The sequence below is a fragment of the Drosophila eugracilis genome, unplaced genomic scaffold, assembly GCF_018153835.1.
Source record: "Drosophila eugracilis isolate 14026-0451.02 unplaced genomic scaffold, ASM1815383v1 contig_445, whole genome shotgun sequence".
NCBI lineage: Eukaryota > Metazoa > Arthropoda > Insecta > Diptera > Drosophilidae > Drosophila > Drosophila eugracilis.
Genome location: NW_024573311.1, coordinates 1,604,433 through 1,630,837, shown reverse-complemented (window position 1 = coordinate 1,630,837; position 26,405 = coordinate 1,604,433). Strand labels below are relative to the sequence as shown.

General features: G+C 39.4%; 5 protein-coding genes across 5 annotated transcripts; 4 read left to right on the top strand and 1 right to left on the bottom strand.

Moving 5' to 3' along the window:
* The first annotated feature begins 1,309 nt into the window (after window positions 1-1,309).
* On the top strand, window positions 1,310-3,501 carry LOC108108061. Its single transcript, XM_017215941.2, is given in 7 exon segments — window positions 1,310-1,496; window positions 1,548-1,686; window positions 1,688-1,890; window positions 1,955-2,237; window positions 2,317-2,555; window positions 2,606-3,304; window positions 3,364-3,501. Coding segments are annotated over 7 exon segments (1,827 nt in total). The 5' UTR covers window positions 1,310-1,335; the 3' UTR covers window positions 3,467-3,501.
* Window positions 3,502-4,392: 891 nt separating this feature from the next.
* LOC108108035 (cyclin-dependent kinases regulatory subunit) lies at window positions 4,393-5,542 on the top strand. Its single transcript, XM_041819037.1, has one exon. The coding sequence runs from the start codon at window positions 4,706-4,708 to the stop codon at window positions 4,928-4,930; it is 225 nt and encodes a 74-aa protein (XP_041674971.1). The 5' UTR covers window positions 4,393-4,705; the 3' UTR covers window positions 4,931-5,542.
* Window positions 5,543-7,259: 1,717 nt separating this feature from the next.
* On the top strand, window positions 7,260-15,647 carry LOC108108429 (excitatory amino acid transporter 1). The gene is made up of 11 exons (XM_017216484.2): window positions 7,260-7,509; window positions 11,643-11,945; window positions 12,020-12,115; window positions 12,186-12,353; window positions 12,413-12,455; window positions 13,219-13,261; window positions 13,325-13,508; window positions 13,563-13,693; window positions 13,764-14,193; window positions 14,253-14,349; window positions 14,432-15,647. The coding sequence occupies exons 2-11, from the start codon at window positions 11,761-11,763 to the stop codon at window positions 14,492-14,494; spliced, it is 1,440 nt and encodes a 479-aa protein (XP_017071973.1). The 5' UTR covers window positions 7,260-7,509; window positions 11,643-11,760; the 3' UTR covers window positions 14,495-15,647.
* Window positions 15,648-16,533: 886 nt separating this feature from the next.
* LOC108108052 lies at window positions 16,534-18,144 on the top strand. The gene is given in 2 exon segments (XM_017215929.2): window positions 16,534-17,825; window positions 17,828-18,144. Coding segments are annotated over 2 exon segments (1,356 nt in total). The 5' UTR covers window positions 16,534-16,655; the 3' UTR covers window positions 18,014-18,144.
* A 7,298-nt stretch (window positions 18,145-25,442) lies between these two features.
* On the bottom strand, window positions 25,443-25,823 carry LOC108108129 (trypsin inhibitor-like). The gene is made up of 2 exons (XM_041819107.1): window positions 25,750-25,823; window positions 25,443-25,696 (listed from the first exon to the last, which is right to left on the bottom strand). The coding sequence occupies exons 1-2, from the start codon at window positions 25,821-25,823 to the stop codon at window positions 25,525-25,527; spliced, it is 246 nt and encodes an 81-aa protein (XP_041675041.1). The 3' UTR covers window positions 25,443-25,524.
* Window positions 25,824-26,405: the final 582 nt, after the last annotated feature.

Genomic DNA, 26,405 nt, shown 5'->3' with positions numbered 1-26,405 from the left:
AAATGCAACGGTGGAACAAGTGAAACACTCAGCTTTTCTCTCTAGAAAAGGACTCGCCAATGAGCATCAAGATGGAAAGTCGCCGACAATTGCAGCTGCCTTGTAGTCTTCGATTCCTGTATGCTGGTCATAGACCATTTTCCACCATTGTTATGCCAGATTCCTGATGATGGGTGATGGCGGGACTGATGGGCATCAAGGGGACTTGGGCGGACATGACTGATAAGCGTGGCAGCGACGCTGTCAAAGGTTGTGATTGATGCACACAGGTTGTAGCTGCTGTCAGGACAGTGGAAATTAAGTGCGAATACCAATCAACCACAATTGAGATGTAAATGCAAAAAATCCTTAATAATGGCTACTATATATTTATTTAATCTTTGTTTGCATAAGCTGATATATGTTTCAAGATTCTGGAGTCCTCAGAATATTACTGACAATGTAAAGATCCTAGTAAAATTACATTTTTAGCATTTGCTTTGTTAGCCTGTAGTATTTTTATACAACTTATTATTAAATTTAAATTTAAGCAAATCGAAATTGGGCTTTTTACTTTAAGGTACAGCTTAATAAACAGATGTTGATGCTTATAAATTAAAATTTTAGCCATAGAAGTATTTATTTTATTGATAGCAGACAAATTTACTATATACCATTCTAGAATTCCTTTTTGTTCCTGACTTCTCTTAGGAAGATCCACTGTACTATAATTGCTGTTGGTCTTTCACCTTTGCCACTGTCAGCGCACTAACTGTAAACGATGTTTTCTCGATGAAGCTCAACTGCAGTCACACGTGTACGCACAAATGTGCACCTCACCTCACCTAAACACACATACTGACACATCTAAAACCAGTGAGGGGAAGTGTGCCTGTGTTGGACTTCAATTCTCGGCAGGAGGTTTGTTTTCCACTGTGGCACTAATGTCTTTTTCTTGCTCTTTTTTTACCGACCACCCACTTGGCCTTTGGCACTTTGTCAATTCACAAACAAAAACGAATTGCACACAGGATTATCGAAGAACACACATACGCACAGGTGTACACAGGTCTCACTTTCTCGTTTTGCATTCGATGGCTATGGTTTTTACTTCTTGGTGAAATAGCAGGAGGCCTGACTGTTTGTCTGTATAAAAAAAAGACGAAATTGAGCACGATAAAATAATAAATCTTGTGTATGACATCGCAATAGATTTTAAAGAGTTAAATCGCAATTATCGATCATTCTAGATCTTAGAAAGTATTTAATTTTGTTCTATTTCTTGTCATCATAACATCCTTTCATAAGAGTAAAATTTAACTGTCAGACACCAAAAGTATATATTTTGTAGTTAAAATGGAAGTGGAACCTTTGGTTTCCATTGTGCTTCCAGTTAAGAAACCATGTGGCGAATTTCATCCGCCACCCAACTACCAGAAGCTGATGGTGGACAATCTGACCATCATGCGGCCACCTATCCTGAAGATCTACTACTGGGAAAGCTTTGACATAGCGGGGTAAGAAGGATAATGAGTTAAGATCATATTTGTTAATTTTATTATCTCCAGTTTAAATCGAAAACTGCGCTCGAACCGTGTGGAACACGAACACACATTCTCGATTCCCATCCGCCAGATCCACAGTCAACCACTGAAAATGGTCTTCTGGCTGCGTAACTTATCGTCCAAGGACACCACGCTAACCTTGAAAGCGGATCCAGAACTGCCAATGCCAGCCGCTAAAGACACAAGTCGGATTCAACCAGTTCCGCCAGCTTTTCCACTGCCCACACCGCAGACTGATTCAAGTTAACCAAGAGGTCCTGGCCATCAAACCAGACGAGGTAGTGGCCCTGACTGTCACGGCCTATTTTTTCCTTTACGGCAACCACTTGCTTACCTATGAAGTAAAGTAAGTTTTTGGAAAATAACCTAAGACTTAAGTCTGTTAAACATGCTTTCTTACTATTTTTCAGCACCGAAGACAAACGCAAATTCCTTTGGACTTTTCATCTGGAAATCTCCTCCTTCGACCTCGAAAAGTGTCTTCTCACGAAGGAGCTGCTGCCAGTGAACATAAAAAATTATTACCACATAACACAGCCGATATGGGTGCAAAATATCACAATGTCGCACTTGTCTTTCTCGTTCGCTTCCAGGGATCGGGGTCTCAAGCTGCTCAACATGAATCTAACAGTTCCGCGACAGAGTGTTTGGCCCCTTCTGGTGGACTATCGACCACTGGACTACGAAAATGAGGTAAATTAATTTATAATCATTTTTATTATAACCAATATATTATACAAAAAGAGGTATTGATTTTCGGCATATATTCCAGGCAGAAGTTGTCATGACCTACGAAAATACCAAGGCTCGCTATAAGGTCAAGGCTAAAGGTGTGCTAGCAGACGAAAAGGAACAGACGGACATGCCCTTGAAGGACCGCGAATGTGCTGACTTTCTGAACGTGATTTATCCCAACAGATTGAGTTTCGAGGTCTGCCTTCGGGAAGATCGGACGCAGCTCGTCAATGTCCACAACTACGGACAGAAGTGCATGGAGTTTCGCTGGCAGAGGTAAGCTAACAGTAAAGTATGAGTATAATTCTTTCATTTTCGCGTTACAGCTACATAATCAACGAATTCTTTTCGGTGGTGTTCAACCCACCCATTTTCCGCCTGAAAGGACACCACTCGAAGCTGTGCGAGATCAAGGTGACAGTGTTCGACCGACTGGTGAACTTCCGGCGCATACCTATTGTGTTGGAGGTGCACCGCATCCTCGACCGTGCCACCCTTATCGCTAAGCAGGAACTGGAGGAGATCGAGTCTATCGATGACCCGAAATGGAAGGAGGATAGCTACTTGGAGCACGTTTATCTTCACCTTAACATCCGCACTACCATCAAGCCGGCCTTGGACACTGCCGAAGAGTTGGAACCCGGTGATAAAATTGATCCCACGGCTGGACCTGAACCCTGTGCGCAATATGGTCCCGGAGAAGGCAGCAGAATAGGATCAGGAGACGGGCCCTCGCAACCTCCTCCGCTAACCGAAGAGCAGCGGAAGGAGGCTGAGAGGAGGGAACTGATTAACCGACTGGTGGCCAAGAACAAGCTCAACTCCAATGAGGTCATCGAGCTCAGCATGGCTATTGACCAGCGGATCACAATTTTCGAGAAGCTCTTCTGGAAGTATCTCAGCAAGTCGAAGTTCATGCGCATCACCTCGGATCGCAAGCGTTCCAAAGTGGCAAAGACCTACGAGGAAGTGGTAGCGCCAAGTGAGCCTGAGCCTCCGGAGAAACCCATGGAAATTGATCGAAAGTCAGAAATAACTAAAAACATTTTTTGACTAATGTATTTATATATTTCCCTTTCCTCAGCCACATTATGGACATATTATCTCGCCTTATGCAGGAGGCCATCAACGATTTGGCCAAGAACTGGGTCTTTATTCCGTCTCAGTATTACGAACGCAACCATTAACTGTTCCCACCGTTAACTAAATGCATTGTACCACATATCCGTATACTTGGTCTTTCCTGGTTGGGCGATGCGTTGCATTTCATTTTCGAATTGCGTCTGCACCGCGAAATTTATGTAAGATTTCGCACGAGTTGAGAGCCAACGCCTTTGCTTTCCGTTACGAGCATTTTGGCCAATTTATGTGTCTGCATGCAGCCTTTTAGGGTTTTCCACGCAGACAGGGGGCGTGGCAGGGGCAGTAATGGTCAGCCAATTCAACACGAGTATTTATGTCCCCCCCGCTTCTTTTTAGTTTGTTTGGGAAGTTTTCCAAATGGTCAGTGGTTCTTTACGCATTAAGATAGTATTTGCATGGGTTTTCTTGGGTTTCTTAATATGGTAATAAACTATAATTAAGTATAGTTAAGAACGAAAGATGAGATTGAAAACTGTCTAAATAAATATTTCGCTATTGGCAATATATGATAGATATGCAACTAACATTTGATTTTGTATTTTCCTTCTCCACAAGGCTTTTAAATTTAACGTAAGATCTGACCTGTTTTTAATGCGACACCTACAAAGTCTTTTGACTTGTAGATATTTATCCGCGCCTCAACCCATTGTTAGCAGTGTGTTATTGCTGACAGTTTTAGAATCAAAGTGGTCTACGTCCAAGGCGTCAATCTTAATTAAAATTATTTCCGACCAGGAAAAGGTATTTTCTTTTTATAACGAAAATAAAATAAATAAATGCTATATTTATAAGTTTAAATAGTGTATTACAGAATTTATTTAAAGCCATATGATATTTCAGTCCATATCGGCGCGGTCTTTCGATGTTATATTAACACTGTTAGAGTAGCAGCAACAGACCGATAAATCGGCTATCGATATTTTCAGATCATATCGATTTAATAAAGTTTCACTTTCTACCGCAACGGCGCTTTAGAAGCGTGTGGATTTAATCATCGAAATCGTCGGTCACACTACCTCAAACCGCGTCACTTTACGATTTAAAATTTGTTAATTTCAACGTAAATTTAGCATACAAACCGAACCCAATTGTGATAAAAACAAGGAAATGCAAGCAAAACAAGCAAATACAGTGTTATTCCATTAAACAGCATTTGCGGGCAGTTGGAAAGTCAAGAACCGAAGAAGTCACATTTAGCCGGTTCTAAAAGGGACGCCGCGCAATTTCAGCAACGCGAATCTACCATTCCTTAGTAATTTCGGGAAATACGAAGCACAGGCACGATGAGCAAGGACATTTACTACTCGGACAAGTATTACGATGAGCAGTTCGAGTACAGACATGTGGTTTTGCCAAAGGAGCTGGTCAAAATGGTACCGAAGACCCATCTGATGACAGAGGCCGAGTGGCGATCGATTGGGGTTCAGCAGTCGCGCGGTTGGATCCACTACATGATCCACAAACCGGAGCCTCATATTCTACTCTTTCGGCGCCCCAAAACGGACTAGCCGGTCACAACAACAACTGCAACAGATACACATACTTCTACACCATGTAGCTTATAGCACATACCTATATATCCGGCAGCTGCTGCCGATATTTTGTATTGACGGTGGTGGTGGTTGCTGCGGAACAACCAACTGTTGCACAAACATCAACAACTACATCATCATCATCATAATAAGTACTCACGCACGAACCCTAAACCCCCTAGAACCTTCTTTTTTCACTGTGTTCTTCTTAATTCTTATAAACAATGTTTGCCCTTACTATCAACTATCCTTACCTTCTTACTATAAATATAGCACCTAGAGCTACACTAAGTTTTGCCATCTTAATACACCTTAGTCCTGGGAGATAATACTGAGGTGGAATTCCTAAATCATTCCTCGACCTCCCACAAGTTTTACCATATTTTATGTTGCCATTTCGAAACGGAAGCGAAAATGAGGATTTTGCTCACTTTTTATAAGCTTAAATGAAATCTGATTTGTGATCTTGAAATTCTTAATCAATAATACATATGTTTACACATAATATAATAAACTTAAAATAAATACGTTTAATGTATGGAGAGGCTTGAAGCGTTGATTGCTTGAAGTTTTCCCAAATCGATCAAATATATATGTTTCACTTAATAAGTTATGGGTACAGATGGGCATACTATAGCAATTGATACGGATATTTTATAATCCTTCTCAGCATTTCAAAGATATTATTGAACGAGTCAACGAGTAAGTTTTTATGAATTTACATATTAATCATCAATAAAGTGAAATTTATTTTATTTCTACAGAGACGATGGTTCCTGTTAGTATCCTAGAGGTATTGGGAAAGCCATGGGCTTTCCTCATCAGAGTATATTAAAACATAAATTACAGGTATGTGATAGTTTTTAGAAAGTGTAACAAATAGTAAGACTGCACAAACTAATCAAATTTTTTTTTTTTTTTTTCATATTTTGTATTTATTATCAACCCGACTTCTGTGTAATCTATTCGATTTTATAATTTAATATTGAAATGGCTAAACTGAATCTGTCACTCTCGTTTCTTAGGCCCCCTACCAAAGGCTCATCCTCATTACGAGGTACTTTCAGAATTAACTGAGGTCCACCAACAGCGACTAGTATCTAATTATTTAGTTATTTATAAACAACAACATAGCAACACGATTGGTGTGCAATTTCCAACCTCAACATTCTGTGCTGGTGTGTGATTTTTGAAATTTCCAGTGTCAAAAATGAAGATCGACAGTTCCGGTCCGAATATATGTGTTGTGCCAATGGCGCAGCACCTCACCTCTCCACATGAGAAAGCGGTGACCCATCCGAAGGGGCTGATCAAGTGGGCTGGGGAGGTCGCATCGCATCCCCGACAACCATATTTAGGGACTATGGCAATCGCTGTCAACAGTGGCTCGCCACTTAGCAGCATACCATCCTCCGGCCTGCTCTTCCGCAGTTAGAGCATGCCACACTCATTTCCCACCAGCATGGAACTGGAACTGGCCCCCAAGGCAAATCGAATTGAAGCAGATCAAAGGCAGCTGCAGCTGTGATGATGCTGCTGCTGATTTTTATTGCTTTATTTCTGTTGCTGATATTTATTGTGCTACGAATATGAAACCGGAAACGCTCTACTAACATTCTTTCGGTTAGCTTAGGACTCAATCCCACTTTCTTGTAGTTTCCCTTAGAGTCCATTGCCTTTGTATTACTTTGTGCACACTCAATCAGGTTCAAGTAGTTTATGGTTATAGCCATTGTTTGTACTTTTTTAGGGTGGTTTGTCACGATCTTTAAGCATTATGAGGTGTAATCATTGCTGGAATTGGGTAATGCACAAACTTGACCCACTTAAAGGGCAAGCTTGTTATGACATAATAATAAACCAGATCTAAATAGAATCTTCTTTTCTTTTATCTAGCACAGAGGAAGACCTTGAAGCGGCCAGAAAGTGCCCTGATTGCCATTAGCCACAATGCCAGGATGATCAGTGCAGTCCCAGCACAATATGGCAAATAATGGGAAGGAAGTAATCGAAAGTGGATGCTGAAGATTCTGAACTACTATAATGAGTTCCTTTCACTGCACTTCTAGCAGTAAAGGAAAGCGAAACAAGGCGCGACAAATTACGCGGCCAACGCTGCGTATGCGTTACGTGAAATGCGTCGAGGGTAAAGCAGCGCAGTCGACAGAAGCAGCAGCTTTTGATGAATGAAAGTCAACCCTCTTGTACACACACCCGCAATACTGATGCCGACGTCGACGTCGCTGCCACCGAGCAATTTGAGCGGTAGCTGGCTATATTTCGAATTTGATTTCGATTTAGTTTCTAGTACTGTTTTACAAACCGACGAGTCAGGTTCTACTGCCGCTGCTAGCAGAGCCGACCAGACCAGATCCGAATCGGAATCGGTGTGTGGGATCACTGCCTCTAATCAGTAGTCAGTTTCTATATCGCCGTGTGCTCGGGACAACGCGCTTCTCCGATCCTCCCCAATCGATTCGGGCGCGTGCTCGAAGGGTTTTTAAAATACGTCGGGAGTTTTACCCAGGCTGCGGCACATGTGAATGCTTTTGATTGTAAGTGTTCGGACGAATGCTAGCAGATGAAAACTATAAAACTATATATCAGCAATTTTGAAAGAAAACTTATCATAACAGACAAATATGACTATATAATAATGCATTCGGTGCAATCCTTGAAAGGATTTATGTCATTATTTTCAATATTTATTATTTGTTTCAAAGTGAGCTGATTTATGTCGAGTAATTTCAATATTTATTATTTGTTTCAAAGTGAGTGATTCTTGGCGATTATTAAGTGGTTGCAGTACTCTTTAAAATATGTGTCAAAAAATATTTGAAATGAATAATTTTAAAATTTTGCAAATACACTTTTTCTTCCACTTTTTACTTTTTAAAGAAAGAACTTTAATTGAGATTTTAATAATACTACATAGGATATATAGTAGTCGGCTTACCCATTTTATATGTATTAACTTTTCATCTCATCGATTTACTCTCCTTGAGAGCCAAGAGAGAAGCGTGAATAATTTCCGATTTGTAGTCCTGATAACACTGAACAACCGCCCCAATAACCTTGGTAAAACGCCCACCCATTTTGCACAGACAGAGGCGTGTCAGTCTGTTACAACAGTTTATATATTTTTTTGCTTTCTTTTTAATACTTTTTATTTTTAGCGCACAATGCGCGATGCACCAAAATAGTTTTATCTTCTCTCTCTCTTGCCATAATAATAAGAAAATTGGGAAAAACTGTGACTTGTAAACATATGATTTTTAAAAGATTCATTAATATTTGGAAAATTTAGAGATCTTCCCTCGGATGTGGCTAAAAATTTCACACATAAATAAAAATCGCTTATAAAACTTGCGCGTGAAAAAATATTCTATAAACCTTAAAAAGTAAGGTTGAGAATGAATCAGTATAATCTTTATAAATTTAATATATGATAATCTGGAATATCACCCGCGTGCTAGCTGTGCTTTTTACTCTTCGTTTTGCGGAACTATAGTGATCTTGATAAGGTTAAACTTAATGGAATTTTCGAGCTGCCGTATTGAGATAGTCAGACATACAGTCTATAGATTATGGCGACAAGGGCCGTCGGATGAGTCGAGTCATGCCAATATATATATGTATACTTTTCAATATATATGGCACATATTCCTAATCATCTTAACGCAAATTACAGTTTTTGGTATATATATATTTTTTAAGTTGTAAAAAGGAAGAACTTTCCATTATCTATATTTTCTTATCCAACAAAAAAATTCGTAAGAATAAATTAATTTAATTTTCCATGGAAATGCAAAAAAAAATCCACATAGACAAGCGTTGCCTTAACATCAATATTATAAATGGTGATAATAGCTTTTATAACATATTAATGATTTTAAGTTAGGTTTAGATCACTTTAAACTGGTTTTCCTGAGGCACTTTATTAATAAATTTCCTCACATCAAAGACAAGTGGGTGGGTCAACCTTTTGCCCCTCACAAACCCCTCCCTGAGTGATCCAACCCCCGCGAAATGCAAATCAATTTGCATTGACAATGAATTTGCTTCCCCTCAAACATGGGCTCTGAATTCAGTTTGCATTGCATTAATTAGCTGAGCAGTAAAAGTACTCCTATGTTATATAAGTCATAGTCTAGAGCGTTAATTAGTATGCATTTCTGGAAATATTTATATTTGTATTTGACTATGAACAATAATAAACTTGTATGGCATTTGTGATCATGTAAACTGTCTGCCAATCAAATATGGTCAGCCAATGATGATCCCCATAAATACCAAGAAAATATACATACGAGTATTTTAGGAATGAAAAACAAAATGATTTATTCGAGTCTCTATGGAAAATAGTTATAGTTTACTATCAATTAGAGCTTCTTGCTCTAGAACCTCGCTAATGAAGACGAGTTCAAGTTCACCCACGATCACGCTGTGAATAATGGTAAAGTGCGTTTCCAATTTCCAGTTAATTACAATCATTGGCCCATCGACGGTCTAACTTCCGTTTAGTGTGAAACCCATCCTTTTGCTAATGAACTTGACTGATCAATGAAACTTCCGCTGCAATTGAAATTCAATGCAACTGCGACACCATTTTAACAAATTACACATGTAAATACATGAAACGCAATTTCTGCCTATGGCTATATGTAAACACACTCATTCACGGTCAAGTTCAAAATAGAAAAAAATATGAATAAATAACTGTATAGAATGCACACATGTATACAAAGACAATTCAATTAAATTCAAAAGCGGCTTAGTAAATAAATTAAGTTGGGCACGAGTGCTACTGCATTACAAGTGCATACCACTCAGGTTCCGTTTTATTTATTAAATTGAATTTTTATCTGTACATCCACCTTCTCACCCGATTCAATTAAAAGTGCAAACCTATTGAGATAAACACCTTTTAGTCTGGAATGTTTTGTCACAGCTGACTGCACCCATTGACCACTGCTGTTTAGACCTCCCAAAGGTATCCATATCAATGAAAATTCCACCCAACTCTGTCACCTGTCCCTTCCCTTTCCCCCCTTTGATATCACTCAACAAACGACCTGGGCACATGCCAATCATCCACTCAGAATCGGTTTCACTTGCTGGTCTCGTCTGTGCTGTTCTGTAGTTACATCAATTAGGCGAACCGCAGATACAAATACAGATACAATCCGAGCAGAGAACATGAGACACATAATGGCATTATCATCGCGTCGGTCTTCCAAAGGGTGTGGAGCAGCCAGACAATTGTGATCAGTGATCTCATTGCTGGGGGTGAAATGCTAAAAGAGCTAAAACTTAGTCGATAAGAAAGGTACCCTATAAATCTATAAATTATAGAAAGTCTTTAAAGTGATGTAAAAAATATAGAATATTAACGATTGAAAGAACCTAATCAGGAAAAATCTTCTCTGGTGTACTCTAGTTCTTATATCAAAAGAGTTAAGATCAGATGTTAATATAATTTAATTTCAGCTAAAACTATCATGTTTATGGTCATGTTAAGCATGAACATGAGGCGTGATTTTTACAACTTCATCACCTAAAAGTTAAACCTCAGAATAGGCATACTTTAGATGTTTAAATCAGAAAAATATACATTATGTCGCCTAACCCAAACCCTAGGCCTTTATTGCCTTAGATTTAAGTAAGTGAGATCTGTCACTTATTTAGTCACCTCTCTAATTTATGCCTACGACCCGAAGTGTTTCGCTGCCATCTCAATCTTTAGCTGTCTCCACGTCAATTGTTATACAATTGGCTAAACAATTTCGAAGTGCAAAGATTTTCAGATTAATACCAAATTGCTAGTGGCGAATCCCAATTGAGAGGATGCTGTAATGACCATGATGCAAACGGTATCAATTTGGGTCAGTTTTTAAAGTCGGAATCGGACTCGTATCAGATCTGTCTAGATCATTGATCACCGTCGGCTCGCTTGCTGCCCTTGCATCCAGTTAAGACACTAAATTTGTTTTCATTATTCGATCGTTTATGTAAATTTATTAGTTTGACACGTTTCTCAGCCGCAATGCTTCGATTAATTGAGCTGCATTCTCTTTATCTCATATTGTTTGTTGTTTTTTATTTTAGCACATTATGCATAATGGAAAAAAGTGTCAATGCTAAATGAGTGCTAAAACTCGGCGTTAACTTCTTAATTGCAACTGCAATGTGCGTTTTCGTTTGTTACAATTACTGGCATCAAGCTCTGGCTTCCGCCCTTTACGCTTGAGAAGTAATTTTCAAAAATATTCCGAAATAAATCCCAACACTGAACAACATCCGTCCGGCTTCGTGTCAAAAGTAACACCCCTCGGAGAACAGAGAACGAAGGTCAGAGGTAAGGGGTGAGCATAAATCACAAAAGCCCAGCTGCCTGACTTGACTCGTTTTGGGGTTGTAAATATCTGCTTTGTGTGAAAGCTCAGTCGTCGATCGCTGGTTGCCCAGTAAGGAGGAAACACTACTGATTAACCCCTTGAAAACATCTGTTCAGGCTAGAACTAGTTTAACACTTGGATATTGTATAGAAATCTTTAAATAATAAGAGCTAAGCTTTTTTAAGAAGTTTTGGAACTCTTAGATAATAATTTCTATGTACAGAAACTCTAATAATAATTTCATACAAAACTTAAAATAATAATTTCTTTACCCACATTTTCATTTTCAGGACTCCCTTTGTTATATAATCTGCCATTTTAGAGTCACGGCACACAAAAGTGCGTGAGGAGGGTTTCCAGTAGGACCCAGGGTTGTTCAGACCCAAAGATAATCCAAGGACCGTCACCATGACGCGACCCAAGCAGGATGGCGGCAAGTTCAAGGCATTTATGCAGGAGAATGTCCTCACCATGGCCACCGTTATTGGTGTGTTCGTGGGCGGACTTATCGGCTTCATCATTAAAAATAGCACGGGCGAGTGGTCTAAGCGAGAGATCATGTACATTTCATTTCCCGGAGAGATTTTCTTGCGGTAAGTAAGCAAACATTTCTACAAGAAAATACCAAAAAACAGTCTAAAACTCCTATTTCGATCTACTTTTTCAGAATGCTTAAATGTTTGATTGTACCGCTTTTGGTGTCTTCAATCACCAGTGCCATCGGTGGCCTCGATCTGAGCATGTCCAGCAAGATTGCTACCAGGTAGGTCGATACCGTATATGCCACAATATGAGTTTATTATTAATACAAATAAAATTTCTCAACCCATTAGAGCTATAACATATTATTTTGTGACCACCATATCGGCTGTCATTCTGGGAATTTGTCTAGTAACCACACTGCGTCCCGGCCAGGGAGCCAAGATCGTGGAGACTCAGACGGAGAGCATCGATAAGGCCTCCAAGGTGCTGACCCCAGACACGCTAATGGATCTAGTGCGGTACGTGGGGATCTATAATATAATCGAACACGCCTTCTGACTCATTTTTCTCCCAATAGAAACATGTTCACGGACAACATCATTCAGTCAACCATGTTCCAGGTAAGTCTCTCTGATCTAAGGCGCATCGGTCATACGCACTGTTGAACAACGATTTGAGGCTACCAACAGCAGCGGTAGCAATTATTCAATTCTTTGTGGTTTGGCGAGATTTTGATTGAAACAAAACGCGACACATAATCAAAACTGACATGATAGGGATACCACAATTTCAATTACAATCCAGCTTCAAGTAGGGGGATTTCACACAAGTGCTAGCGGTGTGAGTGAGTGTCGGTGCTTAAATTTCAATTATCGCATGTACATATAGTACGGTGAGAGGGACAGACAGGCGAATCGGGAGAGAGTGAGAGGGAAATGGACAAATCAACACGGTTTAGGAGGCCCCAGACGCAAATTGAATCAAAGTACTTAGTGCTCGGGCTGTGCCAGATATATGGACATTGTACCTCCATAATTATGTGCACATACGTGTGTATGTTGGTGTAGGTAGGCAACCGAATGAATATTCATGCACCCAATTAGATTATTGTTGACTCAATGAAGGAAAATAACAGACAAAAACATGTATTCGCAAATCCAGATTCGGCTTTATTTTGAGCAAATATGGAAAAACAAAGCCAAACCACAGTCAACGATTCTTTAAAAAAATTTTATATGTTTTTTAAACTGCTTTTGTGTATGACTCATATTATTTGGTTCTTATACTGTATTATTGGTTACTGCTTAGGATAATAAGAAATGTTAGTTATTACATATTTAAATCTAATATATATTTAATCTCTTGACACCTTTTCCATTTTAGCACCGCACTGAGATCTATGAGAATACTAGCATTAGCCCTGCACGTAAGTTTTTGTCTCCCTATCAAAAACTCATTTCGAAACTTATTCCTATACTTATTTATATAGAACCCATGGAAAATTGGGAGTTCAAGTCTGCTCAACGCGAAGGATCCAATGTTCTGGGCCTTGTGATGTTCAGTGTAATCCTTGGTACCACCATTGGAAGAATGCGTGAGAAGGGACAACTGCTGCAGGATTTCTTTACCACCTTGAGCGAGGCAATGATGACCATCACTTCATGGGTTATCTGGTATGTGAAGGTTAAGTTAGATAAAGTTAAAAAACTAATGGTTGTTTTGTTTAGGATTTCCCCTCTGGGAGTCGCCTTTCTGATAGCCGCCAAGATCATTGAGATGGAGTCAATTGCGGCGACCATACAGTCATTGGGATGGTATTTCATAACTGTCATGATAGGTTTATTCCTTCATGGTTTTGGTAAGATTTAGATCGAGCCTGCTTACCGTGATATCTGATTTACGTGGTATATAATTTATCCCCTTTTCAGGTACCATCGCTGTGATCTTCTTCTTGGGAACCCGACGACTTCCGTACCGCTTTATAGCCAAACTCAGTCAGGTTCTGGCCACTGCATTCGGAACTGGCTCTAGTTCAGCCACCATGCCTTTGACTATCAAATGCCTGGACAACATGGGCATCGATCCTCGGGTTACTCGCTTTGTCATTCCTGTGGGTGCCACCATTAATATGGACGGAACGGCTCTCTATGAAGCAGTGGCTGCTCTATTCATTGCCCAATATCGTGAGATGAGTTACTCCTTTGGTACCATCGTGGCTGTAAGTATAACGGCCACGGCAGCTTCAATTGGAGCAGCAGGAATCCCACAAGCTGGACTCGTTACTATGGTGATGGTGCTGGACACTGTTGGCTTGGAGCCGAAGGATGTGTCCCTCATCATAGCTGTGGATTGGCTATTGTAAGTCGAAGGCATTAAATTTAAAAAATATTGATTATGACTAATTGCTATAATTTCAGGGATCGCTTCCGCACCACCATCAATGTAATGTGTGATGCCCTGGGCACTATTTTGGTTAATCATCTTTCGAAGAACGATCTGGCCAGTGTGGACAGGGTAAGTATGGGCTCCTTGGACTTAATTTTTCATAGTCTGTGGACTTGACTTACCTGCATACATCCTTTTATTTATCTTCCAGCTGAATGCCGAGCCCCATGAGCTCCTCGAGCTGGGACCCAATGGCCACGAGATGAAGGAATGAAGGCAGTCTTCGCTTGGCGCCTATAACCGCAAACGATGAGTGGACATGTCCCGGCTGTGGGCATGTTTCCACATCCTCCCCAGCAACGATAGCGATAGCGATGACTACGACGACGAGGAGTTTTAAGGATGGTCGTAGGGTCGAATCGAATTGGGGCTGAGGAGGAGTCATCATGTTTGTTTGCGGATTATATTGGGTGACCAAGTCGCATCTAATTTCCAGATTGATCAATTTGAAGCAGCTCCTCCGGCAGAGGGTAGAGTTCTGCCAGAGTACAAGTACTAAGCCAGCAACGAATTTAAGTGACACATTCGTTAACTAGTTTGTTTTTCCCAAAATTAAAGATCAAAAAAGCGAGAACAGAAATAAGATTTAAGATGAAAACAAAAGAACATTTATCGTCTAAATTAGAGATACTTTCAAGATGTAAATAATTTTTAAATATAATTATATTAAATTGAGTTCAAATTTGCATTACATTCTCCCATATGATTAGTATTACAATCGAAGATTTAAAATTAGTTCAATTCCAAACAAACAATCCCAACTTTAAGCAATTGCATTTGATTAGGTCGCAAATTGTTGAGATTCGTATCTAGTATTTGTTAAACATTATTCTATAACTTTTTGACATAGCAAAGCAAAACAAAATATTTTATAAAGACAATTTAAACATAGAAAACAGATTATTTAACACCACTAATAAATAAAAACCAAAATCAATTCAAATCGAATCAGAATTTCAAATGCCGTTACAAGTTCGTGTTCATAGTTGAGCTTTGTAAATACTTAATAGCTTAAGTATACATACATAAAACTTTATGGAAATATTTATATATTTAAAGCGTGGAAATCGAATTCTTGAATGACAATAATAGAGTGCTACAATCACACATATACAGTCAATTTATACGAAAAACAAATTATTTATAAAATATTATTAAATTTAACATAAATTAGGACACATCTTTGCAAAACTCCACGAAGAAAAAAATAAATACAGAAGAAAATCAATGAAAACTAAATATTTCAATGTTTGCCATGCTTTCAGCCAAAAAGGAGAATTTTTTAGGTTACGAATCACCAAAATGTTTGTAGTTGTGCGTAGTCTAAATATATGTTTACTAATAAAACTTTATGAATATTAAACGAAGTTTCAAAGTGTTTTTATTTAGAGCTATTGCAATAAATAATTGAGTTTTAAGAAGGCAAATGTCCATATACAACATTTTGAGGAATACATTTATAAGTTGGATTTGAAACTGTCAAATAGGTTTGAAATGCACTGTATCGATGGTTGAAGAATAAGGTGAAGCTTCGTTGAGCTTTTTAGTTTTTGTTGCCCTTAGAACAGATGGCACATTATAAAATCTAAATTTATTAAAGCAGGGTTCAAATTTACACTATTATTCTATTAATTAATTATTTTTAATTTAAAAATATGAACTTGTTTGCTGTAATATAGTATCTTTTTATAGTAACTCTTCAAATTTGAGTAGAAATGCCATATTAACTTTCTATATGAAATGTTTAACTTAAATAACAGTTGACTTTAGTTTTCCCTTTAAAGTGGCCACCCCTTTGATCTTTTAAGGGTCCCATCTGAATGTACTTCACTTTCCCTGCCATTCTAAAACCCTTCTCCAAAAAGTAACTGCCCCTAAAAAAAATAAAAGGCCATAACACAAAACAAAGCTTCCAAAAAATATAAAATTGGGGACCAGCGAAAGGGGATAGAAAGCCAGTAGAGCATGGGAAATGCAGGCAGGTCATATCAAAACAAACAAATATAATAAAATAAAATAACATAAGGAATCAACAAAGAAAAAGTATATTTCGATGACTTTTCAACTTTTTGTTTGCTCAGCTTCACTAGCTTCTTTGTTCTGCGTAGCGAGAATATGTTTTGATTTATTGTTTTATGCATTCGAAACGGAGTTTTCTTCGAGAAACCCAAAGCAAGTTATATTGGGCATAAGTTTTCAGACTTTAGACACTCCATATTTTACTTAACAAAATTCACAATTTGAATTTTTTGACAGCACTTTCGATTAGAAAATCTAAAATTTTAGGAAAAAGGCTTATCTATCTGTTTTCAGCAAGAGAAGCCTCGAAATTCTCCGTGAGTTTATTGCCCAAACTATGCCCCAAAGCAGCCGGAATGCTTAAGAATGCCGTCAAAAGAGAGCGACCCATTTATCGGGATATCCAGCACTTAACGGACGACCAGCTGTCTATTATGTGCCAGAGCCATGAGATCTATGTGGGCCCAATAACATATCAAAATCGACGCTTGGCGGAACGACAGCTCCACATAGCGATGATCAAGGAGCGGGCCAAGTACAGGGCTCAGGAGCAGTTCGCCCAGGAGTACAGTCTGGAGATCTCCGAGAATGTTCAGCGGGTTCCGCCACTTCAACAGCACTACGGCTTGGTGGACGCATTACCCCAAAATCATCATCAGACCATGCCACCGCGTACTTACTGGCCATCTCTTAACTCAAACTGGCGCAGCCCTCCACCGGCTAGCACCTTTATCCAAAATTGGCGACAGCGTACGGAACCGGTTCTCGAGCCACGTCAGTATGTCAGTTGGCGGCAGGAAAACGCATTGGCCAACCAAAGGAAAAGAGATGCTGGAACCAATATACTGGGCTTTAAGATACCCTTCACCCTGGAGACGGCCATGAATATTAGCTCGAAAATAAGCAGCACCATTAAGCGTTTTCAGGGTGGTGGTGAAATTTCAGCTAAGTTGGAGCAGGAAAAAAAAGAAATGATACAAAGTTCTCGAGAGGATCATAAAGATGAGTACCTCAAAAGGTCCGATGAAGATTGTGACCAAGAAGCGTCTCACTCTTCCCAGCATGATCTTGAACGGGACACACTCTCTGATATTACAGAAGTCAAAGACCATCAGCCAGAGAATGATAAGGAGGTCCCTGTCCAAGATGCCTTTGTCTATCCCTTTCCCCACGACCTTCAGGAACTACAAAAGCTCGTCGTCGGAGCGCATGACGAATCTCAGACTGAACTATGCGATTATGCGAGCTTTATTAGCCTGTCCAGTGCTTATCATGAGTTCCCCAACCAAGTGCCAATGGTACGGACGGACCCATCGGTTAAACCAAAGCCTCGTTTTCACTGGTGGTGGCAGCGAAGTGCGGCTGGAAATGAGTTGATTCCGGAGGCGGAGCAAACCACGGAACTAGATCTCTTGCAGGAGCGGGAGCTAAAGACCATCCACTACCTGAGCGAGCCTCCTCCCCGAGTAGATGACGGAATGTTGGAACTGATGGGCAGGGTTGAACTGCGCGATGACAGTGATGATGAGAAGAGGCGGTGGAGGTCAGAAATGACGGGCGAAGACCCCGATCCTATATGGGATTCTGCCGTCACATCTTCCACCTCCTCTGCTGCGATCGTCATGGAAGGCTAGATGGGGAAAAGCTGCGCTGCAATTTCTTCTGCTGCTGTATGGCCTTTGGAGTCTACATGGGATTTAAGATGTTGCGCTAGTCACTGCTGGGTGGAATCTTTGGTATTTGTAAAATGAAGGCAAGTTGTTTTCCTCAAGTCTCTGTATCTAGATTTGTTTTCTTACATTGAGATACGTACAGTGTTCTTAATACAAAGAAGTGCAATAATCCCAGAAGATATCCTTTCCCATTCCTTTATTTTCATATTGTAAGATTTCTGTCCTTGACTCTAACTAGGACCTTTATTACGTAATCCTATATCCAAAGTGGTTTAGTTCAATTTGTAAGCAGATGGCTCTACATTGAAGAACGAGAAATTACGTGGCCCCATGCGCCACGTGTTTCCATCTGGGCCATGTCGTTGCTGGCTGGCCAAAATTCCATTTTCTAGTTGAAACGGAAATGAAACTGTAATTATATTTATGGCACCCTCAGAAGGAACTGAAATCTAGTTGCTTCTTAAAGTTGGCATCCCGAAGGGATATGCATAAAATGCAGTCCTTTAAGTTGAAAATGTATTTTGTTTAAAATTAATTTGTTAGAGAAATGAGAAAGCTTTTTGCATCTCATTTTTCTAGTTTAGCCAAAAAAATTGTTGCAAAGTAATGGAAAATTAAATATATTAACCTAATTGTGTTTTTAAGCCAATTCATCTAATATTTTGCCTTCAAACAAGGATGATTTTCTGAAATGCAAAGCAATTTTGTTTGGCCCCATTGCAGGTGCGGAAATCTCATTGCCTTTGCAACGAGGCGGAAACTTAATGACTTTCGGCCATTTGCCAGACTCGTGTCCCCCTCTAAGCCCTTTTGCCATTGCAGTTGCCGTTTCAAGGCAACTTAGGAGTCGGGATGCCATTTACTGGCCAGGAGTGGCCATAAATCTTCTTAAATGTCGCAAATCAACACAGCCAGCCACCTTTATCTGGACACATCTCAGTGCCAACTGCAATATCTAATTTACACAGGTAACTGTGAGGGGTCATCTTTCTCTCCTCTCCTCTTCAGATATCTCAAAGTATACCAAAGAAAATTCCAGTCTATTAAAATTTCATTGAACTGTTTTTTACATCTTAAGTAGATTCACTTTCGAAATTAATTTGCCATAAATAAGGGAAATAAACCGCATTACTCATGTTGGGAGAACCTCATCTTGGGCGCTCAACTAAGCAAACAAAATCTAATCAAATGCAATTGGCGTGACCAAAAAGTCGAACGAGGAGAAGACATAAATAAAAATTTGGCCATAAAACCACAAAGAGACATAAAATGGGCATAACAAATTTAAATGGCATAAACAATTGGCAACAAAGTAACCACCCTCCTCCTCCCCAATCTGAACGAACTATAGAGCAAATCGCACGGTTTTTGACTCTGGTTGAATTGCAGATTCGAGCATCGAGTATAAATCTACAGCTATAAAACCAGAGAACACTCGATTGGGACTCACAAATTGAGACACTCGTTGAATTTGGCCAAAACTCTCAGTTTGTCTTTATGCCAATTCAATTTACCGGCAAATCGCTTCGCTGCAGAGCACCCAGCTTTAGTCAGGACCTCAGGAAATAAACATAAAACGGCAACGAAATGCGGCCATTTAATTTATATGCTGGCAGCATTAAATGGCATTTTAATTTCTATGGAAGTCGTAAAAAGTCCTGAAAAGTATTTTTCCACTCCCTATCTCACTCTCTCTTTTCATATTTATGTCTATAAATTTATTTTGCACTTTTCCATTTCTCAATTGCGTGCAAAAGATTTTTACATTTAATTCAATTTGGCATCTAATGGATGGGGCGGCCGGTCGCTGGGTGGGCTTCCCTCGAGGAAATAAGCGCGTTGCTTGCTTACCAACTGGGCGTAGCCATGTCTGTTTTGTAGTCGTTGCGTGAAATATGGTCCTGACTACTTAGCAGTCTCATCTCCCCCCGAAAAACTGAAATCCGGTGGACGCCCTGGCTAAATTACCGTTACAAATTTGCGCTACTTTGATGGCAGCCACCTCATCCTAATACCTTGTCCTCTGTTCCAAGGAGTCAAGGATTCCGAATGCCCGGCAATGTCATACAAAATTTATTCGCCCTACGTGCCTTTGCCGCAAATCTTCATCCGGAGGGTCAAGCCATCTCGCCCGTTCCTTGGAGAGATCTGGGCTAGTTTCGGATCACTCCAAGTGAACGCTGCTAATGGTTTCTATAAGGAAAAGGGCGTCTAATTCATGGTTCGTTGGGTAAGCCATAAGCGAACTCCCAAAGTTGGATATTTTTGTAATTCTAATCAGAAGAATGTGACAGTCTAATATATTTATATAGTATTTCTAAATTATTCATAATAATATTTCAGAATAACTATCAACATCCTATTAGTTTTTTTTTACAAACCTATAATAGATACTATAATATTAAATAAAATAATAATGATAGTTTTAGTTAGATTTTTGTATTTTTAGTACATCAAAAACTCCAACTCCTTTAGTCCAAATTTAAGGCCCTTGTACAATATTTAAATAATTATTAAGTATTCAAAGCGCATTTTCCCCATTGTTTCAAACAAGCTAAAAACATATGCAAATTTAACTCGATACTTTTTCCCTCAAACTTTTTCAACTGAGAACGAGGCAAGCTGCTATATATTCGCAGCCATTTTTGCGAGCTATTTTAACCAGAAAAAGTTGGCAGCATCTTTGGCCTAATGAACGAAACTCCAAACAAGCAAAACTATAAAACGCGACTGTCAGACGAAAATGTGGGGAAATGGTTGTGAGGTTGGGTGTGGGTGTTGGTAGACTAGAGGTTTTCCTAACCCCTTTGGGGGAAAATGCAATTTTGTAATTGACTCACAATCAGTCGTGCGGAAGTTGTTTAGCTATGCAATATGGCTGCCAAATGCGACAAACGGATGCAATTTGTGAAATATGCACGAAATAAGACGATAAAGCGATGCTCAAGGAGGTGGGGAATGCACATGTCTCACCCAATGGAACCCTATTCCACCAGAGATTGAAATGTCAATCCGTTTATGGGAGTGAGACATGTCCCTGTCCGTGTCTCTGCTCCTGTTCCTCCGCTTGAGTGGAACATGTTTGTCAGCTAGTTTTCGATGCGATTTTTATTACCGACTGGTGGCAAGGCTCGTGGGTATATGGCTTTTTACGGATATTAAAAACTAAGTAACTAAACATGAGGAGAGTCTATAAGTGTTGGATTGCTTTTATCTTTTTGCTTATCTTTTCTAATAAAATTCGTTTTTCTTTTTGTTCCATATACTAAAAAAATATTTAATAATGGAAGAAATTTCTCCTATTAATATTCCACTTTTATGCCACAAACATATATTTTCATAATTATTGACGAATAAAACTAATAGGTATTAATAAGTTGCTATTACTAAATCTATTTTTTCCTTTTCTGCCAGAAGTTGTGCCACAGAATGTTGCCAAAATGTCCATTTGTCGCCCACATGTCTGAGCTGAACGTCGCGCCCGAATGCCGTTGACAGATGTTCCACCTTTGGACAGGAAACGGGCTACGGAGACAAACTATATGGCTTCGCCAGGAACCTGGAGGCCGTGCCGACGTAATAGTTTTTATGTGCGGTTTTCGCTTGAATTTCTGCCTTTGCCCTGCCATAAACGAACAATTTGTGTAATGCATTCGGTGAATGATGAGGTGGGCGGTGGAGTTCGTAGTTGGCTAAGAGGCGACAGGTTTTTGTATGTCCATGTCCGGGAAGGAAGTGGTTCAGTATGCAGTTTCATTTTTTATGCTTGCAGTTTTTCGGAAAGTTGTGAAAAACTTTGCATATAAAATGTTTACATATCGACATTTGCGGACGTTTGGCTGGCCATGCAAGGGCATGTATGTTTGCTAACGTGGTTTACACCGGTTTAGAAATTCTATCTAAATGCAATTTGGTTTAGCAGATGTACTAGTATCACATGATGTTCTGTGGTTTGGGAATTGATTATAGTTAATTTGGAAATATGCCAAAACTAAGCTTAACTAAGATGTATCATATTGCGATTTTGATTTTGTTTTTTAAGTTTTTTCTTTATTTTACTCATCTGCCATTTATAGAATTTTATGTTGTGCAGAACATATCAAGAGTTTAAAGGTGCTGGTTGGTCAATATTGCTATTGGTTATAACCTTATAAGCCTTTCAATGTTATTTTTTAAAAGCCTTTAAATAAACACTGAATAACCTCCAAAATAAGCTGAGCTTTGTAGACAGAAAGAAAGTTGTAATAAAGTAAGCTAAATTAGTTGCTCAATCTGTTCCTTATTATTCCCGTGTCGTATTCTTTCCATCCGCCAATCAAGTTCAACAAACGCTCACTTAACCAACTGGCTACAAACAAAACAAATAACATTTCCCAAGGACTTTTCCTAATTAATGGAAAATGGCTAATATGAGGACGACGGGTTTAATACCCTTGCACAGAAAATAATACATAAAACATCATTACAGAACTTTCCTATGCTAGCTTAGCAATTTTTCAAATTTTACCTCAAGCTTTTACTATCTTTCTGTGCTTGTATAAGAGGTAAACTTGACAATCAAATTCTATCTTCCCCATACAAGGGTATAAAAATAAATCCTTAACCCGTCTGCAGACCCGCAGTAACAAATGTTTTCTTTTTCTTATTTTTTGATGCAAATGTCAACAATTAATTTGGAGGCGAAATATGCGCAGTCTCACAGAAAAATAAATAAACGCTAAGAAGCAGAGGGCCAGGCTAAAAGTTGTGGAAGAAAATTGCAAAAGGCAAAGTAAACAACTGGGGGAAAGGTGGAAAAATGTAGGCGCAGTCCTGGCAATTAAAGTTCAGAATGCAGAGGCGGATCTAGAGCCAGAGCCACAGCCAGAACCAGATGAGCAGGTGGCGGAATCTAAGGCCTCCACTCAGATGGCGAAGCAGGTGGCATAATGAAGTCGATTGGAAGTTGAGTTCACTTGAGCTGGAATAATTTGTTTTTATGTTTATGTTGATGCCCAAGGCAAATGCAAAGTAGCTAGAAAATTAACGAGAACATTATTATATTTGCTGTTAAATATGAAATTCAAACAGCTAGAAATTCAAGAACAACCACACACATGGCGGATACTTAATATTTAAAAAGAGAATTTAAAAGTGGAATATTTATGTGGTTTAAAATAAGAGTTTAAAGAGTAGGGAAATAATTAAGAGCCCTTTGGACCTTTTCAATTTCAGGGTACAAAGGACAACTTAAGGTTCAGTGCTAAGCATGAATTATTTATGGACCGACTCCTTCTTTCTCTTTAGAACTTAAAACTTTGATCAAGGCCTAAATAATCGAGCCGCATCATTGGCCATCATGTCCGGTCATCGGCGTTGCCTGCCCCATTCAACAAGCCACTTTAATGGCAGCCCAGAGCTTTTCGTTTTCATCTTCCTTTCATTTACATGTCCTGTGGAGCATCCGAACTTTTCCTCGACTCCTCCGGCATCTGTCAGATGTATTTGATTGATTTGTTGGGCAATTTGCCACTGCCTGTTGTTCGTCGGAGTTTGCACAAAGTTGTATATGCCAGTGTCTCCACTCTCGCTCCTTCCATTTGAATCAGTTTTCTGCCACATTCATGCATGATTTATGTTTGAACATATAAAGCTGCCACTTCGACGTAGGGGAGAAATAAACTTGGCTAACAAGTTGGGGGCTGCAATCTCAAGCCTGTTTCCCCATTAAGACGCCTTCGAACAGAATCTCTTGCCAAAATGTCTGTCGCGGATCTAGGGTTAAATCAATCAATGGCTTAATGGCTTATTGTGAATAAATTCTCACATTGCCCTTGCATTTTCCACGAGGTCAATCTATCAAGTGTCAGTCTATGCCTTAATTAGATTAATAAATTAGTCACGATTTGCTTAAGATAGCTAAATTAAGATAGAAATCTGAGAATTCGCTTTTTATGAAACTAACTTCTGGGGATCTTTCAGGTTACGTACTTTAATTTCTAAGAAATATGTGGTAAACCCTTTTTATATCTTAAATGAAATGCAATTTCTCTCAAGTCAATTTAAATGTATTTTCTGAGATCAGCTGCCAGTTTTGAGGTGAAAGTGAAATAGGTATCTGGCAATTGATGGCTTGTAATTATGTCTGTACCACGAGTCGTATGCGTAATAAGAGTAATAATTAATTCTGTCAGGCAGTCTGGGCCTCTGCAGTTTATGGCAGACAATTGAGTGAACACAGCCCAGCTAATTGATGGCAGGCGACATTTTCCTTTGACCCGGTTGCCCATTTCCCTGGTTAGCCTTGCTTTACTTTTCCCACTTTACTTATGTGTGGACAAACAAAGACCGGGCAACCGAGCACTGATTGATTGAGTTTCTGTTTCTGTGGCAAGAAGGCTTACAGTTAATGGATCAATGGCTTCTCTGTTTAGTTTCCAGCTATAATTGTGTGCACTCAGTATTACTTCTCTTGTGAGAAAAAGGAAAGCACTTTTTACTGCAATAAAGTCAATCCAGTTAGTGGAAAGCAAATTGGCTGCTCAGATTGCAGGTAATGCAGTTCTTTTCTCTTATGTTATAAAAACTCTTGACTTATGCCAATGTTTGGCATTTTGATAACAAATTATATTCTCATGAGGGGCTTCCCTACTTTTTTTGCTTTTAAAGTGCGACACTTTGAAATCCCTTCTGTTGTTCCTCGAATGTCTTATGTCTGTCATCTGTCAATGTCCATATATCTTCCTGCATCTGTTGTTCTCCATCAGTTGGGATGCACTTTTCACCCGCTTGCTGGCGTGCAAATTGCTAATGAATTTAATTCCCCTGCACAGACATTCGCACACTCAATGTCGGGGGAAAGCGGAAAATGGAAGGGTGGCGAGAAAGGCGGGAAAAGGAAACATGACGATAGCACTGGTAACATGCGATGTAAGCGACAAGTGAACTTTGTCTGTTGTCGGAAAATCTAATAACCGACAGCGAGCAAACACACAATAACACACAGTTTTCCAGCTACTGTGGTAGTTGGTGTGTATATTGCCGGGTTTTAATTTGTGTTGGGACCTGCATATTAAGTGAGGCCAGCCACAGCGGTATCGAAGGATACCAGCCACCAAACTGATTGAATTGCGGGGGCGGAACTGGGCGTGGCGGTTCCAGTTGATCCGACACTGTCTGCTCATCCCATTGGCGGGACTGATTAAGCATACTACTCTGTGTTTGCGAGTCCATGAAAAATCCACAAAATGCATTTTAGTTCAAATCGCCGGGTGCCAGATTTGAAGCCTATTATCACACTACCACCCGTTGCCCACTTTCAGTGGCAATAATATTTTCGGCAACTCAATTTCCATCAGCATAAATCAAAACTCCGCTGCAGTTTATTTGCATAGCGCCGAGGTTCACCGAATATATCTACGAAAATTGTTGAAAAATCTATTTCAACTTTGCAGACTAAATCATAAAGTGCAAAGTGCCCGAAACTTTACAGCATCTCGAAACTTTTATTTTGTGAAATACAATAGAGGACTACCCTCAGTAGGCATTAAATTTTTACATTTACATAACGACCTTAGCTTAGGCATTGCTCTTTTTTGCAGTCAGACTCCAATTCGAATATATTTTGGGTACTTTGACATCCTCCGTAGATGAAGGACTCGCACTTTAGCCGCTCTTTGATGAAGCGCCACATTTCAAACGATGCTTTGCAGGGTCCAGTTTGACTGGGTAAGTCATCGCACTTTCTCTGGGAGCTGATAAACTGCATTACACCAACAACACCAAGCATTATTCCAACTTACGCGTATTGTAGGCGCAAGTTCCAGCCACAAAAATAAGTAAAATAATAAATAATCCCGACTCAAATTTCATTTTAAATTCTATACGGAGTTTTCCTTAGTTTTGATTAGTTTGGCAGCGCAGAAGAAAAGTTTTTAATTTACTTTGCTTACTTTATATAATTTTGAGCAGAAATTGTCCCTCCATTTGAAATCACCCCAAATAATATTTTCTTTGAGGCTTTTGGTCATAAACGATCATATTTAATAAATCCATACACTTTCTCCTGAAACCATGACCATTGAGCACACCAGCTAAACCTAGATCTTTCACATATTGTCGTTAAAGGTCCAGTTGAGGTAATCGCCCCTACAAAGTTCCATCGTTCTCTGTGGATGGTCACAATTTAATATAAATTTATTTTGAGAATCATTTAAGTTTACCACCAGCGCCATAGTGGCCATGTCCACGAAGACCTGGTTAATCTGCATTGTTTTTCGCAATCAGATTTTCGAACAAATATATTTGGTGTGGCTCCACATCCACCATATATCATACTCTGACATCTACCACCGTTAAATACCCACCTTGGCATGTAGGCCCTGCACATGCCTCTCTCACTTGGAGGAGCGTTGCACTTTCCTGCAAATTAACAATTTATTTTTAAAGGCATAT

Coding starts and splice junctions, on each gene's coding strand:
- LOC108108035 (XM_041819037.1), top strand. CDS start 4,706: ATGAGCAAGGACATTTACTACTCGGACAAGTATTACGATGAGCAGTTC.
- LOC108108429 (XM_017216484.2), top strand. CDS start 11,761: ATGACGCGACCCAAGCAGGATGGCGGCAAGTTCAAGGCATTTATGCAG. Junction 12,456..13,218: donor TTCAGTCAACCATGTTCCAG/GTAAGTCTCTCT, acceptor TTTCCATTTTAG/CACCGCACTGAGATCTATGA. Junction 14,194..14,252: donor ATAGCTGTGGATTGGCTATT/GTAAGTCGAAGG, acceptor CTATAATTTCAG/GGATCGCTTCCGCACCACCA.
- LOC108108129 (XM_041819107.1), bottom strand. CDS start 25,823: ATGAAATTTGAGTCGGGATTATTTATTATTTTACTTATTTTTGTGGCT. Junction 25,697..25,749: donor TGCGCCTACAATACGCGTAA/GTTGGAATAATG, acceptor CAGCTCCCAGAG/AAAGTGCGATGACTTACCCA.